The sequence below is a fragment of the Calidris pugnax genome, unplaced genomic scaffold (genome assembly GCF_001431845.1).
Source record: "Calidris pugnax isolate Ruff unplaced genomic scaffold, ASM143184v1 scaffold74, whole genome shotgun sequence".
NCBI lineage: Eukaryota > Metazoa > Chordata > Aves > Charadriiformes > Scolopacidae > Calidris > Calidris pugnax.
Window position 1 is genome coordinate 1590224 of NW_015090790.1, and position 26260 is coordinate 1616483.

At 42.8% G+C, this 26260-nt stretch overlaps 1 protein-coding gene across 2 annotated transcripts in view; it reads right to left on the minus strand.

Annotated features, from left to right (window-relative positions):
* The window catches only part of KCNH5 (potassium channel, voltage gated eag related subfamily H, member 5), a 160492-nt gene that overhangs the window by 104496 nt on the left and 29736 nt on the right, over positions 1-26260 (minus strand). For both annotated transcript variants that reach the window (XM_014966615.1, XM_014966616.1), the window contains 2 exons: positions 11714-11829; positions 7679-8071 (listed from right to left, as the gene is read on the minus strand). In XM_014966615.1, coding sequence (XP_014822101.1) covers positions 7679-8071; positions 11714-11829 — 509 coding nt within the window. The remainder of the gene's footprint in view (positions 1-7678; positions 8072-11713; positions 11830-26260) is intronic.

Sequence of the window (26260 nt, forward strand, 5' to 3'; positions counted from 1 at the left end):
AAAAAAAAATTCACCCAAACAAATCACTTAGCTGATTCTGTCAAGGTATAGCTCAGCATTTGGTATTGAAGCAGTGAAAAAGGCACCACTTTTGTAAACTTTGGGCAATTTTCACTAAGCAGTTGCTACATGATGGTATACAATGTGAAAAAAAATAATAAAGTGCCTACAGATTTTGGGAAAAACTGAAATGGTGAGTCTTGCCAACACGAGTGAGTGAGCGAGCCTGGAAGCACATATCCAGAAGGTACTATTCTGTGCAGTGCAGGAGGAGTATTCAGGAGGATAATTAACCTCATAAAGAAAGAAATTTAACCAGCAAATCACTCTCAAAAGAAATTTTTGAGCTCAGCTACTTAAATAGAGCTTAGGTCTAAAATCTCTGGCTAGCTCCTTATTGCTTCTTTACTGGAGTTAATGTTAAAATAAATCTTCCAACATATCTCAGAAACCCTTCTTTTTAGGTAAACAATTACACTTAATAAAGTTGCATAGTTACAAATCAAATGCTGCAATGAGAAAAAGAAAAAAAGCAACATTTCTGATTTATCACCACTTTAGGAACTCAGTTTAGGGTTTGCGTTCAATTACATAAATCCACATGGTAACAAGAGGCTTTGCTTCTGCACAATCTATCTCGATCCTGGGTCCTGGTACAAGCAGAGCCCATAGAATACTTGACCCTGCAGGACTGGCAGCAACAGTGACTGCAGAGAGCACAAAATTGAGTCCTTACAGCAAAATATAAGCACACAGGTTTTCTCACACACTCTCTGAAAGCACCTCTAGATTTGTTGCTTGAGATTTATCCTTTTTTTTTCCTCCCAGGAGGGTGGGGGAATTTTTTCTCCCCTAACACAAATGACAATAAGCTAGAGCATTATAAATAAACTTCTCGTGAATTGTTTATGGCACAACTATACAATGCAATACATTTCTAACAGTGAATGACTGGGGCTATAAAAAGAAGGGTGATTTCAAAATATTTCTTCTAAATTCAAGTTAAGGGGAATTTGGCATCTTGCACTATTTACTTGTTGGTGCATCAGTGTGCCCAACCAGGAAAAATGAGGATGGTATCATAAAATCTGGTAATTTTCACTTACTTAGGGAAGGTGGACGGAGGATGAAATGGGAGGGAGAAGAAGGTCTGTCGTATCAGTTGGGACAGCTTCTGAACGGGATACTGAACTTGGCTGATAGTTTAATGCCACCAACAAACTACAAATTTCCTATGCCAATACAGGAATGAAAAGAGAAGAAATACCTGGAGAGAGTAACCTGAGTTGCAGTGCTTCTACAAGTACTTCTGGGACCACACATACACCTGACGCCAAGGGGCAGACATAGCACCGACCCAGTCCTTAACAAAATAAAGACTCACACCAAGTTACAAGGCTGTCTCGCTAGTAAAACGTTGCCAATCCTGCTGTTAGCCATGCAATTCGTTTCTCCAGGGCTGTACCTTGGCTCCATTTTGTGCAGAACAACTGCTCATCCCTAAGGCTGCAACTTTTTTTCCTCCTATTGACGGCTGAGCACAGCAATCTCAGAAATGTGGATTTGTGTTACCCCCAGCAGCCTTATTTCAGGGAGTATCTGAGCAGATGATTTCAATTGCCTCATCTCCTTTGTAAGCCCTCCCCTCCTTTGCAACCAAAGGGACCACACAGGACTCAAGCTTCCCTTGAAACTGCTCCACGCACAATTTGCCCTAATTGGACTCCGCGTCACTTGAATGTGGATCTGACTAAAGATTTGATTTAAATAGCTTGTACCCAACATCTGCTTCATACACAACACATTTAAAAAGAAAATAAAAATTTAAAAAGGGAGTGGTAAAGGGGGAAGACCACTGAGACATATAATTAAAGTTCAGTATGCCATAATCCACATCCACCTCATGGGACATGAGATGATGTAGGGCCTGGAGCATCTCCCTTATGAGGAGAGGCTGAGGGACTTGGGGCTTTTTAGTCTGGAGAAGAGAAGGCTGAGGGGGGATCTGATCAATGCTTATAAATACTTCAAGGAAGGGTGTCAAGAGGATGGGGCCGGTCTTTTTTCAGTGGTGCCCAGGGACAGGAGAAGAGGAAATGGGCATAAACTTGAATGTGAGAAGTTCCACCTAAACATGAGGAGGAACTTCTTTCCTGTGAGGGTGGCAGAGCCCTGGCAGAGGCTGCCCAGGGAGGTGGTGGAGTCTCCTTCTCTGGAGACATTCAAACCCACCTGAACACGTTCCTGTGGGACCTGCTCTGGGTGGACCTGCTTTGGCAGGGGGTTGGACTAGATGATCTCCAGAGGTCCCTTCAAACCCCATGGGATTCTGTGATTCTGTGACAACCCTGCCTGCCCTGCCACCACCACCCCTGCACCGACTCGCAGTTCAGGTCCTTCCTTTCAGAAGTTGCCCCTCACATCTGGATGACATTCATGTATCTACACAAGGGAACCCTACAGAAATATCCCAGACCTTGTACAGCATTAAAAAAGCTGGCAATCAAACAGCGGCACACCTTGGATAAAACCTTAGCTTGACCAAAAGCTATAGAGACATGGTGCAACTCTGCAACTAAATGAAATAAGGGTGAATAAGTGACAAGGGTGAATATGGTCGACAGTCTATATATAAATTTATGCCTAAGGTGGATACCTTTATATTTCGGCACCGTAACCAAGCCTTTGTATTATTATATTGCAGTTTTCTGCACACTACAGCAAAATGACGGTATTCTTCACATTTAATTGCCTTCCCAACGCATAACAAAGGGGAAAATGCCAGGTCCTGGGCCCAGTGCATCTGTTGTTACGTTGCTAGGAGTTTCCATCATAGTTTAACACTTGGCTGCAGCAGGGATTTAGTTCTGGGAATTATTTTCTCCACGTCAGCCACCTAGATTTAAGAAAGGTAGCTGGCCATAGGCTATTTCAGAGCCAAAGCCACATTGGTGAAACATACCAATTTATCTTCACCTTGCATGTGACACTCAGAGCAGGGGGTCCCTAAAACCCTCCTTCAAACATCTCCCATAAAGGGAACGTTTGCAGTAAAGCACTGCAGTTGTGAATGTGGCTAAATTAATTGTATCAGCTTTTGTTTGCTTCCAAATTACAGACATTGCTATTTTAGTTGCTATGAATTGCAACGATGCAAAGAAGTTTCTTCCACTGCTGAAAGAGATCGATAATAGTAATTAAAAGAAGATTACAATTACAAGGATTCCATGCCTTAATATGTTCTGCACAGATCACTAAATTTTAAAGGCCATCGGGTCATGCAGTCTTACATTATTAAACAACAGACTTAGAACTTCAGAGTTTTCTGTCATTTAAATTTGTCTGCTTTCACTTCCAGCCATCGGCTCATGAAAACTAATTCTTGCAGAAAGGGCGATCTTTTATACAACTCATTTGAAAACCATTTTTTTCTTTTTTTTTAATGTAAAAGAAGAGACAGACAGACATGTACTTTCAGACTAAGTCTGAAGTTTTAGAGAACTCTTTTACTTAAAAAAAAAAAAAAAAAAAAAGAAAAATCAGCTTAGTTTCAGAGACTCTGAGCACACACATTCCATTCTGGTTTGTACTTTGAAAATTGGCTGGATTCCCCAGTATGTTTAATAGTGTCCCTTCTCACACATATTCTATATATGAAAGGTCTTCTGTACAGCTTTGGTTTAGCCAGAATCTATTTCAGTGCAAGTAACGTTTCCCGACTAGAAAAGATGCCATGCATTTTTCTGATTTCTAGGACTATCATCCTACCAATTTTCTAAAATAAAGTACCTATCCCGCTAAGGATTCCACTTTCCTCTCTCTCAGCTCATTTTTCTCCAGCCTATTTTACCTTGTTTTCCTACCCTTTCAATACCACTTAGCCACTTAATTCCTCATCCATCACTCTCTGCTGTGCAAGGTATCTCTCTCTCTCTCTCTCTCATTATCTTACCTTTCCCCCTCCTTGTCATACATCCAAATCCCCCTGAGCAGACTCTAACAGCTTGGCTCTGCCACTGCAGGCATGGAAACCTACGCCTCTAATCCTGCCTCAAATCATCTTAATCCTCCCCAATTATCAATTTCTGTGTCATAATCCTTTTCATCATATCCTTCTACTGAGGCTCTGCATCGACTCAACAACAAAATAACTTTGATTTGCGATCATGTTGGCCTCCAGCGGGAATTTCACAAGCTTCCAGCCTCAGCCTAATGTTGTCCATGATGGAAATGCCACTGTTCTGACTCCGGCCACGAATGACTGCATTTGAAGAACTCTGACCCGCAATAAGAAAACTCACATTTTCTTTTCTCAAATTCTTTTTTTTTAATCTTTCTATTTATCTCCTGAATTCTAGCACTCAAGTGCATAAGGCGTCTTATACAATAACTCAGCAGCCTCTGCATGAGAACCTCCAAGCACCTCTATGACATACAGGAGTCTACATCTACATCAGAGAGACATGAACCTAAACTTCTTGGTCGTATCCCTCTTTATGCATGAGAAACTGCATAAAGGGAGAAAAAGAAACTGCCTGCAATGGGTGTCTCCCTCGACTCACCTAGCTCCTTTGATGCTTTATCTGCAAAAGGAGGGATGGAGGTGGGACACAGAAGGGAAACTTGGAAAGTCATTTTCACTCAATTGGCTTTTAGGGCTATTCGCCCTGATTTGGGTCCATTCTTGGCCACCATATCAAGAACTCAAATAGCTGCAGGACCTGCCCCCAAGTTCTTAACTGCTAAGTTCTATTTTTTCTGTTAACTTTTTCTGAAATGCCACAATCTGCAACTTTAATGCTAAAGACAAATGCCCTTATCCAACACCCAGGGCCAAGATAAGAGCTAAAATCTACTAAAATCAAGAGCTAAAAGAACACCTCTCTCCTACTGGCCTTAAGGAGGAAACATTCACCTTCTAATGAGAAATACTTTCCTTTTAATCAATTGGAATATTTCTTCCAAATTAAGCTTATTGCTTTACTTATTCTTTACCTACAAACAGCGTTTGAGCACACTGCTGCTAGTGGGCCAAAAAGTTAAATCCCAGAAAAGAAGTAGCAGTTAAAATCAATGTTAAAAACCAAACAAAGATAAAGAGCATTAATAACTACAACCAGCCAGGACACACCGACCAGCTCAAAAACCTCAGCTGTCACAAATGAAGACATAGCAAACAAACCAAAAAAAATCTCCTCTGGAAGACAGAGAAAAGGGAAAATGTAGACCCATGGAGGAAAGACTGACTGTTTACACACCTGGTTTTGAAAATCACTGCAATTCTTTTCAGGCAGAAGGGAAAACTGGATTTGGAGGAGTTTGAAATCAAGTCCATAAGTAGTTACAAATGTCTGCTGGAGACTCCAGGGCCGTAACACACCATTTCATGAGAAAGAAATGTTACCATTGCTTCTCTTAATGAAAAAGGAGTTGATACTTCATTTGTTTGGAGTAAATGATAGGAGATCTAGGATCACTGCTCATGATACCTTGCTATTATTACATTTGGGTCAAAGTTTGCCACTTTAAGTGTGCCCCAATTATAACGCACTGTGCCATTGATTCTCTTCACTGTCACAAACATTGCAGATGGTTTATTTCCCATCTATATGTTAGAGAAAGAGGTTAAGCTCATAATTTAAATCTGTACGGCTCGGGCACGGAAATTTTCAGTTTGTTTTACATATTAAAGCGAGAAAATCTGGAGATAACGCTACATTTTTATAAAAATCAGATTCCTCTTAGTCTGAAATTGGTTATCTTAAAAAGCTGTATTATATTTATAACCTTGATGATACCACCTCCTTACACAGCCTGACAGTACAACCTGCTTCGAGACGGGCAGCCCTTATAAGATCTTGAATTTAAGCTGCAAGTATTATCACTTCTGTCATATGTGCTATAAATAAAATGGAACAATATCGAAAGATGGTACCCAGCACAGAGACAGGGATGGAATTTTAAAGGAGATCTACAAAATCTGTAATAAACTCTGTATTAAAAAGTAAGAATGTAGATTTTATATAGTGAGGATATATAACTGCAGAAAAAAATCTAAGAAAAAAATCTTAAAATGATAAAAAATGAACAGAGGCTTTTTCATCTGTTTGTGTCCCTAATGATAAACGGCTTGAGTGAAAAAGTAAAACAAGTCCTAATGCCATTATAGTTGCATTTTAATAATGGATTTTCTCTACACTGACTTGTGCATGCATTATTTGTCATGGTTATTGCTTGTTTTCTCTATTATCTTAGGCTGCAAGCTCAATTTCGTAACTGTTAATACATTTAGCAGTTAAAAAGCTTTAATTCAGTGTCCGTTTAAGACATTTATATTCTCTCTCCTCAAACAGTTTCTAAAATTCCAGCAGTAGCTCAAGAATCATTTAAAAAAATGGAGCATAATCTCCTTCTCAATCAGACATTTAAAAAGACATCACCAAAATAAAGAAAATTACTGCATGGTTCAAAAAGTAATCCAAGGACATGATTTTAAAAATTCTCATTCAGAGGCACTCTCTACTTCCGGATAAGTCATTGGCAAATTTGCTAACAGCTTCGGTCACAGCAGATAGCAAGTTTTGATTATTTATATCAGGGCATATTAGTCTGCCCTGCAATGAATCAGGACTATTTAAAGGCAATTGTTGGGTCTGAGCAGAAAAGGGAGGCTGTGGCAGGGGGACATCCCAACTAGTCCAGCCTGTTTTGACATGGACACACAACAATGCTTTTGGATTCACAGAATTGTCAGAGTTGGAAGGGACCTTCTAGAGACCATCCAGTCCAACTCCCCTGCCAAAGCAGGGTTGCCCAGAGCACATCACTCAGGAGCATCCAGGCAGGGCTTGAAGATCTCCAGAGAAGGGGCCTCCACACCCTCCCTGGGCAGCCTCTGCCAGGGCTCTGCCCCCCTCACCCCAAAGAAGTTCTTCCTCACATTGGAGTGGAACTTCCCATGGTCCAGCTTGTGCCCGTTGTCCCTCGTCCTGTCACTGGGAACCACTGAAAAGAGTCCACCTCCATCCTCCTTCAACCCACCCTTTAGATCCTTGGAAGCATTAATTAGGTCTCCCCTCAGCCTTCTCTTCTCCAGGCTCAAGAGCCCCAGCTCTCTCAGCCTTTCCTCATCAGGGAGATGCTCCAATCCTTCCATCACCTTTGTTGCCCTACGCTGGACTCTCTCCAGCAGTTCCCTGTCTCTCTGGAACTGGGGAGCCCAGAACTGGAGGCAGGATTCCAGTTGTGGCCTCCCCAGTGCAGAGCAGAAGGGGAGAATGACCCCCCTCCACCCACTGGCCACACTTTTCCCTATGCAGCCTAGGATCCCATTGGCCTCTTGGCCACAAGGGCCCATTGCTGGCTCATGGATAGTTTACCATCCACCAGGACCCCCAGATCCTTCTCCTCAGAAGTGCTTTCAATGCTCGGATGACAAGCAAGTGATTCTAAAACCCACGTCCATTAATGTACACATCCACACACGGTACTGAAATCATAAGACACCTCTTCTCCAACATGGGAATGCTGCATATGTGAAGCCCAGCAGCTTAATTTCTTCCCTGCGTATTTGCACAGAGCTTCAGTTGCCTTTTATTGCTGCCAGATGCCTGGGAGCATGCTTCTAAATTAATTCCTAATTAAAATAATCCTTTTAAGGTGGACTGCAATCACTTACCTCATCCACATTCTCAAAGGCATTGATGATGTCATATGGTAAACAGGACAGAAGATCAATCACAAACCACGTTTTCAGGTAGTTCATCCGTATGAGTTTGGGATCAGATATAACCTCTCCACCAGGGCCAACAAAGGTTGTATGAAAGTTCAAAACAATGTCAACCAGAAAAATAACGTCCACGACACTGTCCAGCACAAGCCAGGCAATGTTGTTCTGTTTTGTCTTGAAGGAGACGTTATATGGAACCATAATTGCTGTGTAGAAGGTTAGAATTAAGATGACCCAGTCCCAAGTGGTCTTAAAAGCACAATAGTGTAGTATAATGTGTGGTGGAGTCTTTGGAGCTTCTTGCTTGTACTGAGGAAGAATATCAGATCCCAGCTGAAGAACCTGTAAAAGACAGAAAAGCAAATGTTACAGTTTTCAATTATTATGATCCAGTAAGGGATCTTATGGATTTCTGTAAGGAACAGAACAAAGACGGGACTGTGTTCATGGGACACTGCAAGTCAACCCTCAGTCTCTGAATGATCTGATTTATTAAGAATGAGTGGAGGCAGCTATCACTGAATGAATGGGAGCAGGAGAGAACCTAAGGATATTCTTGCAAAAAGGGAGGTCTTTGCAGATTGACTGAGGTGAAACCATGCCAATAGCAAGGGCAGGGAAGCTCCATAAACAGGCTGTAGGTACTGCCACACCAGTTTATGCTCTGCAGTTATGAACATGAGTATTCATTCATATTTGGAAGTGTTACAAGACTAATCCTTCATGCCTGGCCTCTTTTATAAACCACTGTTGAGTGAGAACAATACCCCATCAAAGGCAAACCTTGCTGGCTGACCTCCTAAAATTAAGCGTTGCGTGCACAATTTCTCCTCTAACACCTGGCAGTATCATGCTTCCTTCTCATTTTCTTCAAAACGTTGTTGCTCTCACAAGCAACACTAGTGGGTTCTCTTTTATTTCTTGTAATGATTTTTCTTTTTTGCATACGACTATAGTCTTCTGCATGCACACTTCTGTAAAATGTGGAACTGGAAGCACTGCAAAGGAACCAAGCCAAATTCACTGAAGATATTCCTCCCAGGTAATCTAATTACCTCCTCACAGGTAATCTAATTACCTCCTATCTCAGTCCAATACAAGAAACAAAAGCACAAAAGAACCCACAACATGGCAATATATTGCACTGACAACTGAGAGATTCGTGTGTATTTTAGAACTAATAACACCTTTTACATTTGGGGATGTGAAGTCTGTATGGGACAAACTAAATAATTCCAGCCACTTTAAAACTCATTTCAGCCCTACAGCTGTCCCATATCAGAGCTGATGCACCTTATTTGCAAGGACAGTTGGATTGCAAACAGCAATGTGTAAAAATGGTAAAACACAGGATGCTTCCACCATCAAGAGGAGTAAATGGCTCTAAATAAGCAACAAATAAGAATACGAACTCAATTACTACAGATAGGGATTCTCCATTAAGTTTTTGCAGTCTCATTTTTAAGATGGGAAAACTGTAACTGAGATCAGACAGGAAAAGTCTGGCTCTACTGCAAATCTGTTCTTCAGGAATCACCAAGGGAAAACTACAGCAGCTTCTCTCACTCTCTGTTGGCAGATGTGGCTTCCCAACATGTCTAATGTTGGGCTGTAACCTGATGGGATGCAAACCGGCTTCTGCTTACCTGTTCCCACTCTCCCTAAGGTCAGATTAAGCAACTATGACCTGTAAGGAAAGTTAGTTAAACTGATAAGATGAAAAACTAACTTGTTGTTACATTAGTTAGCCATTTGTCTTCTACAGAGTCAGCTGAGTTGCATAAATTTACCCTCTGACCAGAAAACCACTAGACCCCACTCCACGGGCAGCAGTGACAGTGCAGCAGAGACCTTCAGGAGACCATGGCTGCCAACAACTTCTTATCACACTAGCTTTGGTGAACACAAAGGTGTGTGTTGACCTCCAGCTGAACAGCAACACACACCAAGCACTGTGGTTCCAATGGCACACATCAAAGACCCTCACAGATGCCAAATCCCTGGTGAGATGCATAAAAATATCAACCTCCAGGTGTCCCTTCCCCTGTGGCCAGGACACGACTCACTAACAGCACTCCTAAAACCACCCAATGGACAAGGTTCAACTGACCACTGGGGCACACTGAACTCACTGGTGGAACCCTCAGTCCCTCCCTGGAATAAAAGCAATAATCAATACAGTCTCTTTTTCACAGCTGCCTTTGTGCAAATCCATGAAACTCATTCAATACCAAAATTGTTCCCTGCTTTTAACACTCTGTTTTGGCTTTGACTGATTATCTGGTCATTATCTCCAGTTACCTCTTTGGACTCATCTGTGGTCAACACTTTACCGGCATGATAAATCAGACTGGGACTTCTTCCCTTGGTTTCTCCAGACCTGTTTGTTCCCTGCCTTGTTCACTGGGGCAGGAGCTGGAAACAGCCTCACTAGAGTTGGAATAATAAGTTGCTTAGGGCTCAAGCCGAATGCAGGGAACATATGTTTGATAGTTCCCCGTGCCTCTGGTGGTATAGTGCTTAGGAGCTCCCATGATACTGTAAAAGCATAATTATTATTCTTAACATAATATCATGCTGAGTTTGACATGGTGAGTGGGTGGCAAGTGGCTGTGGAGACCACTGAACTATAATGATTATTTCTTTCATGCTGCATGAATTTTTAATTTTAAACCACTAAAGAACACACAATATCTTGTTAGTCAGCTGTGCTCATCACAGGCTCTCTGAATTATTCTTGTATACAACTAATGGAAATGGCTGATAACTCTTAAGCCTGATAAAGGTGAGCAGTATGTTCTGTACGGGATAAGCTGTGATGATAACACTCCTCCTCAGACGCAGAAGTATGGAAAATGGGGCCTCTCCAGCAATGGTGTACCGCCGCTCAGTTTGCATTCCTCACAGCACTTTGCCTACAAAGCACTTTGCAGCTCTTAGAAACTTTTAAGAGAGGAGATTGCACACTCTCCACACAACCTATTCTCAAGTAAAACCTTCTCCTTTATGTGAGCTTTTCCTACTGCCTGATCTAAATCTTACTTGCTGTGACTTATGTCATTTATTTTTCTCTAGCTATAGTGGTCCCAGTGAACATTCCTTCCTCATTCTGTGCCACTGCTTTGGGTTTATCTGAATATTGTTACCACATCTTCTCCAGCCTTCCCTTCTCTGGACTTAGTTACAAAACAATGAAATGCCATTAACTAGAAAAGCAAGATGTAAGAGTAACTTGGCTCATCAGTCATCCAAGCTATTGGTATGGGATAATTCGAGGGAAAACATCACACTGCCAACACCTGAAGACTGTGGCTTTCCATTCTGATTTTAATTTAAGTAGAGTTTTTATTATCAAAGTCCACTAAAACCAAAAAGGGAACAAAAAAAACCCCAACAATCAAACCCACATTTAAAGTTGTTACCATTTCTTAGCATTGAACCCAGGAGAAGTTCTCTAGGACAAGATGGTTAGGGCTGTAATTTTCAGTAGCCCATATATTTTGACCATATGTTTTTGACCCGTGTATTTTTCATTACCAATGGACATGAAGGTGAAAGCAGTACCTCTGTTTCATCAGTTAACCTGAAGGCATTCACTTGTTGCACCATCTGCACTGCTAAGGAGATGTTTGCAACCTGCCAAAGAGTTCATTTCATCAGTTCTGAAGAAAAAAATGATCAGAAAAATACTGCAGGAATGACTTTGCAAGAAAGTCGAGATTAAGCTCAATATGTACTCGATGTGCCTGTACAACCCCGGGGATACTTCCAAAGGGGTTTCTCAAACAAATCCCATTTCCCCAGGAGAGTAAACGACCATCCACAAGGCTCAAGAACATCAAGTCTGGTTCCATGTCGTCCAAATCCGAGTTGCGAAATGTTTTCCTCTAAGAACATTTCATTATTAATGGGAATTAGGGTTTTCTTTGCCCCCATCTCTTCCTGCCTCACCAAGGGAGCAGGCTGGTGTCTGTCCCCCCTTACCTCGGCTAACCGGGAGTGTTTGTGCACCACTTCAGCCTTGTTCATGGGCGTCAGCTGCTGCAGGACGCTCCGGCTGTTCGTCAGGGCCCGCGTCAACCGAGCAAACTTTGTCCAACCTGTGGGAAAGGAGGAAATTGTGTCAGAAATACTCAGACCTCACTCGTCGCTAGTGCATCTCCTTTGGCATTTGCTGATATTAAGTCTCAGGCTCGAATAGTTTCTCTAAAACATTGCACAGAACAGCTTCAGGCACCGGGCTTAAAGACCTTGCAAACGAGAGAAAACACCGCTGCTTCAAGGCAACCACGTGTAATTCTGAGTAAAATCAAAATGTCCTGGCTCATTCTTTCTCCTGCCTTTTGCAGACGCTGTGTTAGAGGGATCACATTGTGCTTTCAGCCTTCTGGGGAGTTGCTCTGCTGCTGAAATCCAATTCTAAGCCACCGAAGTTAATGCAAAGGCTTCCCAAGTCTGCAAATCCTGCACAAGTAAAATCCAGCTACAGAAAAGCTCCTGCTGATTCAGAGCCACTGGAGCAGCCCCAAAAGCCTGATCCTTAGGTCTTTACTGTTTCTTGCCCCAACTAGACTTCAGGGACAAAACTAAAACTTTAAAAAAAAACCAACACAACAAACCAGCAAAATACATCACTGCCTCAACAGCAATGCTTCAGATGAAAAAAAAACCCCAAAACTATTAAGACTTTAAAAACAGATTAAGCACTAATTTTAAATGGCATTAAGAAATACACATAGCTGTTAGACTAATGACAAACAGCTGCCTTAATGGCAGCTTAAGACCCACAACACAAGGCCCAGGGAATTTTTTTGTGCAGCGTTCAGAAGGAAGCAATTTGGGTTTGTACTGGCAGCAGCACTGACCCGGGAAGGTGTCACCAAGTCACCCCTGCTGGAAAAACACCCCTAGGTGACAGCGGGCAGTCAAGAGACAAGGTGGACCAGTGGCAGCAAAGAAATGATATGGGGTTTAAAAACTGGTAGCACCTTGGCGTTAAGCAGGAAAATCAAAAATTCAGATATCTGCTAGAAGGAAATGCCTCCCCAAGAGCAGTGAAGAAGATGCTCCACATCAGCTTTAGCCAGGTACAACCTGATACTGTACTACACAGGTGTGTATAAAATAACAAATAAATTACAAACAGAAAACGGGTTCAGGAGAATGTTTTACTTATTTAACTTGAATGCTGAGTAGGTGAAAATTGGGGGAAACGTCACATCTGAGAAAGGAAACACAACATTTCTATGTTAGCTAGGTTTATTTTTAAACGCCTGTTGTCTGGTAGGAGGCAGGGACTTGGAAACTTAAAGGAAGCCCTGGGGTAGATAAAACGAAGGGCAGAGAACAGACAAGGCAATAAAATTTCAAGGAAAAAAATAATTTACAGTTTGGCTTTGCAATTTACCACATATATTATCACGTTCACACAAATGTAAAACCATTGTGCATCTCTTCGTAATCAAAACAGACCTAAATATCACGATATACCACCAGCACAGCACAAACCATTTGTGTCTGGCTATTTATATATGACCTCAAAAAAAAAAGCACATTAAAATTGCACTGCGAAAAGGTAAGAAATAGAAGTGTTATCTTAACTTTTCAAATCTAAACCTTAAATGTGACCTTTGGATATGCCTCATGCTTCTCGAGCTTACAGGGATATTCAATTAGGAACATGCACTTTCTGTTTTAAACAAGGTCAAAAGAGACTATAGTGATCCCAGTATGAACTATTAATTTATAGAGAAAACCACAAGAATTTTTTTTTCCCCCTAACTGTCTTAAAGCTGTCTTCTTGCCACAGTTTTAAAGACAAAAGTCTGAACTGCTCTTTATCTTTCTCAGCCAGGGATTTCAAAGAGAAAGCAAGCATGGCAAGAGCGTCGTGACAGCTCTGCCCGACATTTCTTGTAATTGCTGGAGGTCACGGAGCATCCAGACGGCTTTTGGCACGCTGCAACCACCCAGCAGGAACCAGAGAAAAAGAGCAGTTCTCCTCCAGGAAGTGGTCACCCACCTCCAAACCCTGGGCAGGTACCTACACACACATCACACACTCACCGCGTTCTTGCCCTGGAAAGACACTCCCCTGTGGTCCACGGAGATGGACCTTGGGGCAGTCCTCAAGCTTTAGTTTGTTCACCCTGCCCCACAAAGCTGGTAAGAGAGTGATGGAAAGGTGCTCTGCAAAGCCAAAAGCACCATAGCCAAACTTGGATTCAGTCCCAAATCACAGAATGACATGGGGTTGGAAGGGACCTCTGGAGATCACCTAGTCCAACCCTCTGCCAAAGCAGGGCCACCCAGAGCAGGTTGCACAGGAACATGCCGAGGTGGGTTTGAATGTCTCCAGAGAAAGAGGCTCCACCACCTCCCTGGGCAGCCTCTTCCAGGGCTCTGTCACCTTCAAAGTAAAGAAGTTCCTCCTCGTCTTTAGGTGGAACTTCTTATATTCAGGTGCCCATTTCCTCCTGTCCTGCCCCTGGGCTCCACTGAAAAAAGACCAGCCCCATCCTCTTGACACCCACCTACACCCAAATACCCCCATTTGTCACATCTCAGCTTTAGCAGCTACTCTCTGACAGCAACCTCACGAACAAGGAGAAATGCAAAGTCCTTTACCTGGGTAGGAACAACCCCATGCATCAATATATAGAATCATAGAACAGAATCATAAAATCATCTAGGTTGGAAGGGACCTTAAAGATCATCTAGTCCAACCATCAACCTAACTCAAGGCTGGGGGCTTCCCAGACAGAAAGTGGCTTGGCAGAAAAAGACCTAGGGGTCCTGGTAGACAAAGCAGAACGTGAGCCAGCAACGCGCCCATGCTGCAAAGAAGGCAAAGGGTACCCTTGGCTGCACTGCCAGCAGGTCAAAGAAGGTCCTCTCCCCCTACTCAGCACTGGTGAGGCCAGTTCTGGGCTCCCCAGTACAAGGGAGACATGGACATCCTGAAGTGGTTCTGACAAATGGCCCCAAAGATGATTAAGGGATTGGAGCATCTCTACTTCAAGGAAAGTCTGAGAGCTGGCACTTTTTGGCCTGGAGAAGAGAAAGCTTGTGGGGGTGGATCTTATTATGTCCATAAATACCTGAAGGGAGGGTGCAAAGAAGACAGAGCCAGGCTCTTTCCAGTAGTGCCCAGTGACAGGACCAGATGCAGTGGGCACAAAATGAAACACATGATGTTCTGTCTACACATCAGGGAACAGCTTTTTACTGTCATGGTGACCGAGCACTGGCACAGGTTGCCCAGAGAGGTTGTGGAGTCTTCCTCCCAGGAGATATTCAAAAGCGGTATGGACATGGTCCTGGGCATCTAGCCACAGGGGGCCCTGCTTCAGCAAGGAGGTTGGACAAGATGAACTCCTGATGTCCCCTTCCAACCCTAAACATCCTGGGATTCTGTAACCTTTCTGATGGCTGACAGTTAATGATCCAAGGATTACTTTATTTTCTGAGGTTTAGGGCATTGAACTCTATAGTGATTAGATGAGGATTTGGAGAAGAGTCAGCAACGATAGGAGATGGCTTCATGTAGCAATCCTTTCCCATGGGGCTTCACAGGTTGAGAGGTCTCACTCACAAAAACATGGGTTTTAAAAAATACCTCTCCTTTTATAAAAGCAAAACTGGTAAGAAATCCGTTTTCATCACCTTAGGTAAGAAAAACATCTCTTTTGCATTTACCACAAATACAGAAAGCCTGGGCAAGTTGGGGAAGATGTGCCACAAGGAGCTGGAGGAGTATGACACATACCAAACAACAGCAATCCTTTTGCTGTAAAAATAAAAGGAAGAACTATGACTTTTTGAAATATTCCTATTCTACCTTGGTGAGATCATCAATGTCAGGTGAAAGAAAGAAGCTACACATTTTTAGCATTCAGAGTTACCACTCTGCTCATCTGGTCTGACCTCTTCTTTTCATGGGGCAAACCATTTCATCATGTCCTTTGTCCAGCAAGACCAAAGCTCTGCTTTGTGCTAGAGCCGACCTTTTGCAAAAAAACCTTCCAGTCTCATTTAGAGACCTCACATTTTCACATTTTCAGCCCTGTGAAGCCCATGATTCTGGATGTTGGAAGTACAGAATACGCTAACATGACTTTTTTCTAATTCAGCACAAATTCCAGCATTATTCTACTGCTCCAACATATCCATCTGCAATAGTGTGAAACCAACTTCTTCTGTTTCCTATTTACAACCCAAGAGAATTAAAAACATAGCAACAGCAAGATGCTGGGGTATGAGTGGGAAGGTGGAAATGTATACAGGCTGCCTCGTGTCTGAAATAATCTGTACAGGGTACATTTCTCCATTTCTTGACCTTGTTGTAGACTAGATAACTTCAGAATTATATTTAAAACCAATGTGTGTGTTTAAATAGATAAGGCAAAATTTTCATAGCTGCCTACTGTTGTCAATGTTTCTTCAAATGATTCTGTCCTTTCTTTTCCTCTATGGAGACAAGACTTGAAAAGAATGATAATTTTATCCTATGTATTAGTGACCACCTGTCCTCATAGATATTTTTAGTCTGGAAGGAGTAAGAAGCAGCACAAATAGCAGGTGCAAGAGGGAAAAAAAAACTACTCATGAGAAAAAACAACACTTCTGATGCTCTCTTCAGCTCAGCTGGATTGGATCTGTCTTCCACAGCACCACTTGAAAAATAATACCGTGAGCTTGCACCATTGCACTCAAATTCTTAGGAATAAAGACAACTTCATCAGATCACACACCAGATCAGGCCAGCAGCTGCTTCTCCCTACAAGTTAAACTGGGTATTTCAGAGGAAGATGTTAACTACCTCAAATGGAAAATTCTGGAATAACATGCACACAAAATGGTTGTTTCCCCTGGTTCTCCTAAATTACTTTCTGATTCATGGATAAAACCAGACAAATTTATACCCCTGATATGAAAAAAAAAAATACCCTCATTATCTGCATCCATTCTCATGATCCAAAACGTCAAGTGCATGCTCAGTAAGTTTGCAGATGACACCAAGCTCGGTGGGAGTGTTGATCTGCTTGAGGGTAGGAAGAATATACAAAGGATTATAAAATATTAGAAAAGGCTGCCCAGGGAAGTAGTTGAGTCGCCATCCCTGGAGGCATTTTAAAGACATGTAGATGTGGTGCTTAAGGACATGGTTTAACGATAACTTGGCAGTGCTAGGTTAACAGTGGGACTTGATGATCTTACGGTATTTTCCAATCTAAATGAGTCTATGATTCTAAGGGTCTGTGCTTAACCAGATGCCTAGCAAAATATTTCCCCATTCCTATCCATTACTCAAACTAAAATTTTTGCATTCACAAGAAATTGAAGATGCGGGTTTAACAGTTACGAAGACAGGACATGAAGGCAGCAAGCCTGCTGATAAACTAGTCTCTGCCTTGGCCCACCCGTAATGCTGTCCTTCCAAGTGTGCAACTTCTTCTTCCTCGATGTGTTTTAGTCACTATTAAGTACTTCACATCTGCAAAATATTCTCCACATCTCCAGCTTAATTAAGACTGCCAGTTTGACAACCATCTGACTGTGGGGCTAACGGAGCCAGGGATGACTTGGTGGAGTAGTTTAGACAACGGCTGAAGAGAGAAAAAGGAGTACTAAATTAATTTAAAATAAATAAAATAGTATTTCTTTCAAACCTTAGCTGCTACAACATGAGTTGAAGCTGTTAACATTGTGCCAGGATATTTGAGGTACTGCAGGAGAATGGAAGGGAGGCAGGCAATGGTCAAGTGAAGCAGGCAGAGTGCCTGAACACCTCAGAGGGGAACCCCTCTTCTAGATGGGTCTAAGATGCTCCACCACTCATTAGATTCATACACCACTACAAAAATTATGCAGTGTCTAAGAGGGAAACAGTATTTCCAGCTTTCTTGTCAATGACCCCCTTTAGAAAGCTAATACAAATTTAGCCCCTTAGAACTTGATCCTATCATCCCTCCATCGTCAGAAAGTCCAAACTATCTTACATGAAACCTCTCTCTCACTGTAGCATGCGCCCTTCCAGCAGCTACTACTCCATCAAGAGCAGTATTATGCCCACACGTCTTTCTTCCTGAGATCCTGAATCAATCATCGTGTTTTATACTGGACAGCTGGGATGGGAACAGCTCTGCAGCAGCTGCTCCCCTAACAGCTCCACTCCAACGCTGCACTCTGCATTCAGGGACCTTCTGCAAACCACACTCCTGCATTGCCATAGGGATCTCTCTCCCTGCCCTTCTGGTCACCAATCTCCTTCTCGTTAATACAGCCCGCAGACAAATTCGGTGCATAAACACTCTCATCCATCTCCAACCCCTGCTCCTCTTCTCTGCTGCCGTCTCCGAGGATGGAGAGATGTCATCCAGGTCGAAGATGCTATTGCAGTGTACAGCACAGCATAAAAAGGACAAGAGCAAATGCTGTCTAAAGAAAGCACAGCACAGGAGGCTCCTCCAAGCAGAAGCGAGGGGTCAGAATAACTGTTTCCTAATGGTTATCTGGAGACAAAAATCTTTAAATCCCTCCGATTCCTCTTAAGGTCACAAAGCAGGCAGAGAATGAGTTAGACTCCACCCAAAACTGTGAGCACCCTGAAGGCTCTCCCGCATGCCTGGAGGAGCAACTCCTGGTGCCCATCACACACAGACCCTCCTGCCAAGGGGCTGGGACAGACCCTGGCCGGTCCCTCCACTGGGGAGAAGTCCCCCTGCAGGCACAAGCTAATGAGCAAAAAAGACTGGGGCTCATTTGCTCCACTAGTGCTTAAGTCACCTTCCCTGAACAAACCTCAGGACTCAATAGGCCTACCCATTGCCTTCAAAGATAACAAGAGGTATCCTCAAATGTAATTTTAAATGTAAAAATGCAAGCGAGGAAACCCTTCAAATTCTCGCCCTAATTTAATTAGGATTTGAAAATTTGCAATCTCTTTTATTCGATTTGTGTGCAGGTCTAAGTACGGATTTCACCACAGCTAGCAACCACACTGAAAAAAAATATTAAAAACTCTAGTTCATAAACTATATTATCTTGTTTTAAAGCTAAATTCATACATCAGACTTTATGAAGAGTTTAAAAATCTCAAAGTGAGATGTTAATGTTCTTTATAGTGCACTTGCTCTGAAAAATCTAGATATGACTAGTTCCCCCTAATAAAACATTAGTGTAGCTCTACTGGGTTGCAATTAACCTTTTTGTCAAGGTTTGTCTGGTCTTAAAAGGATCAGAAATAATGATGGCTTTTAAATCAGTGTAACAGGGAATTATCCAATATCTTAGACTGCAGTGTAAGTGTGAAAAAACAACAGCAGAGGGTAATTACAGCAATGCTCGTGTGGATTCCTGCCTGCAGGTGTATAAGGAACACCTCCAGAGCATGGAAAGGTTGTTCTTCTGCTCTTCCTACTAAGCACAAAACAGTTAATATACAGAATGCTTAAATAATATATACTTTATATATAAAGTATGCTCAGATATATATAAACTCAGTATATACAAACTCTGCTCAGAGTTATGGAATTCAACTGGTAACATGGATCATCCTTTTGCGTCAATAGTTAGAATCTACAATTCTCAACTATTTCTAGGTGTTCAGATAGTAAAATCGTTACATTGGCTGACTGTTTGCTTTTTATTGCAGGTAAAGTATGGCTGAAAGAGCTCAATTTCTCTTCAAAAAACTTAATCATTCTGGTTTTGCTTTATTAGAGAGAGGGGAATAAATGGGATTCCTGAAAAAAAAATAGGATAACAGTCAAACACAGCTCAATCACTCCCATGATACAGCAAAACTATTTATGGACTGAAGAACCACAGAGCCTATTCAAATGTAATTCAAAATACTAGGATAAATTTCCCAAATTGAAATTCTGTGTGTTCCACTGTCTGATAATGCACTGCACTCTTGGGATCATTTTTACATCTGACCTCTGTTCTTGCTCAGTCTTGTATTCCCACTTACCATCCACCCACTGCAACCACTGGGGAGCTCAAAATGGATGAAGAATCAATGGGTAATCTTGGGGATATCACTTTACCTCTCTGGGCTTCAGTTTCTTCTCCTTAAAATGAAAATAATGCTAATGACCTATTTTGCAAGCTATTTTGACATCTACTGATGAAAAGCACTACATTTGGTATACAATGTATTTTTTAATTTAATTCTGAGAGCTGTAAATTTACAGTGCATGACTTAAATTTCATGATTCTGCAACTAAAGCCAAACTTTATACACACACACAGGGCCACCAAGGACCTTATTTCCCATAGCTATATAAACACAAGTGCAAATTTGGGGAAGAAAAAAAACCCCAAACCACAACAACAACAAAGACTAAACACTGTAAATGTCAGACAACTGGCTTTTATGACTTTGTCAGATAGCAAAAATGGTGCCATTCAATGCTCAAGGAAAAAGGACTTCATCAGCCAAAAGCGAAGCGTTGAAAGGAAGGCAACTGCTAGAAATGAAAAAGCAATATACAATAAAGCACAGACAGATGGGAAGAAAGGGAGCAAGTATGTGAATGAGAAATTATGGCTTATGAGAATGGACATGGAAAGCTAAAGACATTGGGGAAAAAATCCTTCTCTGGCTAGATTTTTTGACATTATTACTTTTTTTTATAGTAACAATGAAGTTTTTAAAGACCTCCCAAAGTAGGACCAAAAGGCTTTTCTGCACTCATATGCAAAAAGGGCAAACAGGTTTCTCAACTAGACCCCAGTGACAGGCAAAATAAGAGAAAAGGAAAAGAACAAAACGGCTGTCAATAAGGAATGATGTAAAATGCCCCACAATGTTGATTTCATTATTTGATAAGAGTATAAATGTGGTTCAGGAACACAGCCAAATGCCTTGACAGAACAAGCTGCAAGCTGAATGCAACAGCCAGCCAGAGCCACAGGATATCTATGATGTACCCTGGAGAGGAAGGAGCCAGGGCAGCTCCCCGTACCAGTGCTCGCTTGCTGGGGCTGGACTGGGCAACATCACCTTGAGGACCACCTCCACAGCTGACCCTGGTTTGCTCCCGCCTGCAGCCAAGGACCTTCCTCTCAACAGCTCCCAAACCGATGTGATGAGCACAACCACAGCACTCATCACATCAAATCACAGAATCACAGAATGACATGGGGTTGGAAGGGCCCTCTGCAGATCATCCAGTCCAACCCCCTGCCAAAGCAGGGCCACCCAGAGCAGGTCCCACAGGAACGTGTCCAGGCAGGTTTGGAATTTCTCCAGAGAAGGAGACTCCACCACCCCCCTGGGCAGCCTCTTCCAGGGCTCTGCCACCCTCAAAGTGAAGAAGTTCCTTCTCAGGTTTAGGTGGAACTTCTCACATTCAAGTTTGTGCTCATTTTCTCTTATCCTATCCCTGGGCATCACGGAAAAAAAGATCCTGTCCTCTTGACACCCTCCCTTGAAGCATTTATAAGCATTGATCTGATCCCCTCTCAGCCTTCTCTTCTCTGTTCTAAAAAGCCCTAAGTCCCTCAGCCTCTCCTCATAAGGAAGATGCTCCAGGCCCCTCATCATCTTTATAGCCCTACACCTCATCCTGGTGCTGCATTTGAATTCCCTGAAAGCCACACGTTGGCCAAATCCTCTTGTAGGGTAATCTTCACTGAATTGACACCGTGTGCCACGCTCAACAAAGCATTACAACTACACAGTTCTGTAAATTACAGGTTAAATGGATGAAGAACTTGCTGCCTGGCATATATCCAACAAGGAGCAGCGGAAAATAGTAAAAAAAAATTATTACTGAGAGCCTTCTGGACCCTACTCGGCAGGTCCCCTTCTATTCTGTGCTTTTCCCTATGGTTTGAAAGTCATTACAAAATCACCAATAAAAAGCCCAGGTGACAGGAAGATTACAGGTACGTTAAGCAGTAATGAAAGCAGTCACACAGGATGATGTGCTTGATAACTGGGCACGTGCCATTAAAATGGCAATCAGATATCTAGGCAAAAACAATGCAACTTGTAACTCCAGCACAGGAGGGGGAAATGTCCCCAGCAAAGAACTGTTCTGAAAAGAATCTAGAGGGCTTAGTAGATGAGCAATTCAGCATGTGGTTTACTTTGGCAAAAGGTCACCTACTCCTTGGATATACAATAGTAAGAGCTCGGCTTGGAGAGGCTGAGCAATGGGCAATATTGCGGAGTTAGCTCTGTGAAATGTAATGACCTGTGATATACATATTAGACTCTTAAACTCTCTAAATCTACCATATTTATACTTATTTTATGTATGGCTTATGAGCATTCAGTTTTCTACACAGGAAGTGCATCTCTCCACAAACAGTTACCGCTTTAAAGATCAACTTCCAGTTTAATTCAGCCTCTCACAGGGTTAGATTTGATTTCAATGGGATTTCTTTTTCATTGCACATTAAACTTCCAGAAATCTACAGACAGCTCATGTGCATTGTGGGTTGCTGATGGAGCACACAAAAGCATCAAAAGGCAACACGAGATTTAGAAAAGCACCTGATTTCTGCCAAGGAAACTAAACAGCCCTGGATATGGAAATTCTCTCTTCTTCATCGTGGTGGGTCTCTGACAGCAGCACAGCAAGAAGTGGACTGGGGAGGGCAGGGGAGGAACAACATCAGAAATAAGGTCTCAGAGTGTCACCCAGCCTCTCCGTGATTGTTCAGCCTTTGCGGTGTCTGCTAAAGTGCCACCAGCACGTCACTGAAGACAATGATGGGGAAGATTGTCCTGCAGCAACAGTGACCTCAGAAGAAAGCCATGCCCATCCAAAGTGGGTGGTTTCAAATACCAAGACCCTGGATCTTAGCATCATTCCTCTGAGTTGTCTACTCTTGGCACTGGAAGCCCACCTAGTGTCCTGGTAAATGACCACTTCTCTTATCCCCCACTATGTCTTTTCTCGAGGCCCAGGTGTCCCTGGATGCTGCACTTTAGTCCCAGGGGAGAATGGAGAAATGGGGGTGATGTCCTTGGTGCCCGAAGGCACTGGGGAGTGAGAGTCTGCAGATCAGAGCAATATCAAATGGTGCCAGAACAAGCGAGCCTCTACAGCACCAAGACCCTTGTCATTACAGCCATGGAAAAACGCAATAAAAATATGGTAAGGATATCCAAATTGTGACCTCTTAAATTACTGCTATGGATTACTGTCAAGGTGATGTATTCAAGAGGGTACACTGTGCTTCAGCTAAAGGTAGAAACCTCATTTTCATGCTCTAATCCCTCCACCCACTTCTATTATCACCCGGGCTGATACCCCCACAAGGAAAAAAGTTCCCATGTGCAACTAGTTATATATGCTTAATAACTTGCACTTATTAAAGATAAAAAAGGATCAGAATTATAGGCTTAGCAAGGATTTGCAAGCATAAGCGCGTATTTCTGCAACTACTACACTTTTTATAGCCCTGTCACACTCCGAGATAGAGTTGTATCATTATATAGCGTTATATAACCATAAAGAGTTATATCACTGGAAGCATTAAAGCATTGTCCCAGACAGTCTTGATTATCAAAGTCTGGCTCTATCAAGTGGAAAAAAAGAAAAACCAACTTAAGGATACTGCTGTGCCATCCCCTGATCCCATCTGTTAACAGCACACAGTCCCGAGTTGTAGGGACCTCACTAACACACCTTTACATCCTAATTCAGCATCCCATCAGTATTCACTAGAGCTTCCCGATCACCTCCAGCAGGTGACAAGCCTGATGTTTCACTCAAAAGAGACTCAAAATAGCCAGTAAGAATTCTAGCCGAAAAAACTTCCAAGTTTACCCAGAGACCACTTTTTTTTGCCGTTGATAACAAAGGAAATAAAGCCATTGCATAACTAGGTGAAACTCCATTATTAGCCCAAAAATTCGGGTCTTTTTTTATCCTTAAATTTTCAGTTCAACATAATCTACAGCACTCCTGGCATCCAATGGTGTTAACATTTTTAATTGGCCCTTCGAATAGTAAGGGCCCAGAAAAATGGCTTCATTTTTTCTCTGACAAATAAACATAAGATTATTACCATTGTGTGTCTTTGGAGCAAGTGAAAGTCTTCAGATGTTTTTAAAAGACCATTGGGTAAAGACAGAATAAAAGCACAGCAAACTGATAAAAGCATCCAACTGTGACCCTACAATGGTACAAACATTAAAAAAAAAAAAAAAAGATACTTTGGGTTTTATTCTCTGGAAGAAAATACATAATACAATCTTTTATATGCTTGTAAGGCCCTTCCACCTCTGCTGTGTAAGGCATGCAGCCAGGACACCTGGAGATCTGACCCTCCACCACCACAGGTAGGACCTATTGCTTGGTACTAAATCCAGATAAGGCAAATGTTTGTATTACCAAAGGGGAGCAGGAGAAGGAAAGAAACAGAGACTAGACAAACAAAGCACAGCTATGGATAAATAAGGATTAGAAATATGGCACTAGAAAATCAGACATTGTCCCAGTGACCACCAAGCGTGGCCATCATCTCCTGCAACGTTTCCTGCTCTATCACTAATTCTATCACAGCCTCTTCTTCCACGCTGCCACCACACACAGCTCATCCAGCCACTGACTTAGGAGCTGGGGCACTAGAAACCCTAAACCAAGTCAAGGGAGAGCGTTCTCCCTATTCTCCAGACTTGCACAATCGCCGGTGGCATCTTCACCCGGGAGTGAACACGTCAACCAGGTGGCTGATGTTTCCTTCCATTACCATCTTCACTGCTTCTACTTGAGATGCTGGGGATTTTGTTCTACCTTTGCAATGCTTAGACACTTTGCAAGTAATTTTCCATTTACAAGGATACAACAGTACTTTTTGGCCATTGTCACACTGTTATACACCGCAGGTCTCCTGCGCATCACTCAGCGATAACAGACACCAGCACGGGTAACAAGAAAACAAGTCAAATCCTTAGTGTCGAACTCTCAGAAAACAAGGGTTTTGATCTCTGTCACTATATTTTATTAGAGGAAGGTAGCTTTTAAATATCCCTTTTTTTCCAGTCTTGCTTTCAGCCCAGTAAGTTTCAACAGCTTTCTGGACTGCGACAAATTCACAGTCTCCTGGGTGACCCGGGAAAATTTTTCATTACTTTTACTCCCTCCCGCAAGCAAGTCCCCCTCCTCCTCCTCCTCACACGCCGCCAGCGGTGAGCACACAGGTAACAGAGAGCTGCACCATCTGCCGCAGTGCTCCAGACCTCTCTAACTCCCCTCGCTCGCACGGGGCTAGTCCCCGTGATGCCAACTCTATCATTTTTTTTTTTGTGCCGAGCCTGTAAACAAGCATGGTTTTGAGCCTATACCCGACAAAACAACCCCCCAACTCTCCCTTGCAATGTCTTTGTAGCAAGACAACAATTTTGTTTTATTTGTACCTCCTCTGCTCCTGGATGCAACAAGCTCCTCAACACTTCAGAGCAGTTCTGCATCCTCATGGCTGAGGGACCATGGCATCCTGGGCTGTGTAGGAAAGAGTGTGGCCAGGAGATGGACGGAGGTCGTTCTCCCCCTCTGCTCTGCACTGGGGAGGCCACAACTGGAATCCTGCCTCCAGTTCTGGGCTCCCCAGTTCAAGAGAGACAGGGAACTGCTGGAGAGAGTCCAGCGTAGGGCAACAAAGGTGATGGAGGGGCTGGAGCATCTCCCTGATGAGGAAAGGCTGAGAGAGCTGGGACTCTCTAGCCTGGAGAAGAGAAGGCTGAGGGGAGACCTTATTCATGCTTCCAAGGATCTAAAGGGTGGGTTGAGGGAGAATGGAGCTGGACTCTTTCCAGCGGTTCCCAGTGACAGGACGAGGGGCAACGGGCACAAGCTGGAACATGGGAAGTTCCACTCCAATCTGAGGAAGAACTTGTTTGGGGTGAGGGTGGCAGAGCCCTGGCAGAGGCTGCCCAGGGAGGGTGTGGAGTCCCCTTCTCTGGAGATCTTCAAGCCCCACCTGGATGCTCCTGAGTGATGTGCTCTGGGCAACCCTGCTTTGGCAGGGGAGTTGGACTGGATGGTCTCTAGAGGTCCCTTCCAACTCTGACAATTCCATGATTCTGTGAAAACGCAGCTGCTCATGCAAGGTCTGCACAAGGTGCCAATCACATCGCAGCCACTGCAAGTGGATCTGGCAACGCCAAGCATTTCTTTCCAGGAGCAGGACACACAGACACCCTGCAGCGTAGATACAACCAAATTCTTGTACCTCATAGGACTGTGATATACTGAAGCTTCGCAGCACAGCAACATACCTTCAAACAGTCCAGAATATATCAGTACGGAAAGATTATTGCATAATGACATCAATATTTTATTTCTGATGAATTTTTTATTTCGAATTTACTGCTCCCATAAGTAATAGACAGTAACTCATCTGCACCATAGTTACTTATGTATTATGTATTGCATGGTCCTGGCAGAATTCCTGAAGAAAAATCATTCTTTTAAAAAGAAAAAAAAAATAGCCCTTTCAATGACAAATCCCAGCACTCAACAGCCGTATTTTACTGAAATGCTTTTTACAAAAGTTTCAAAA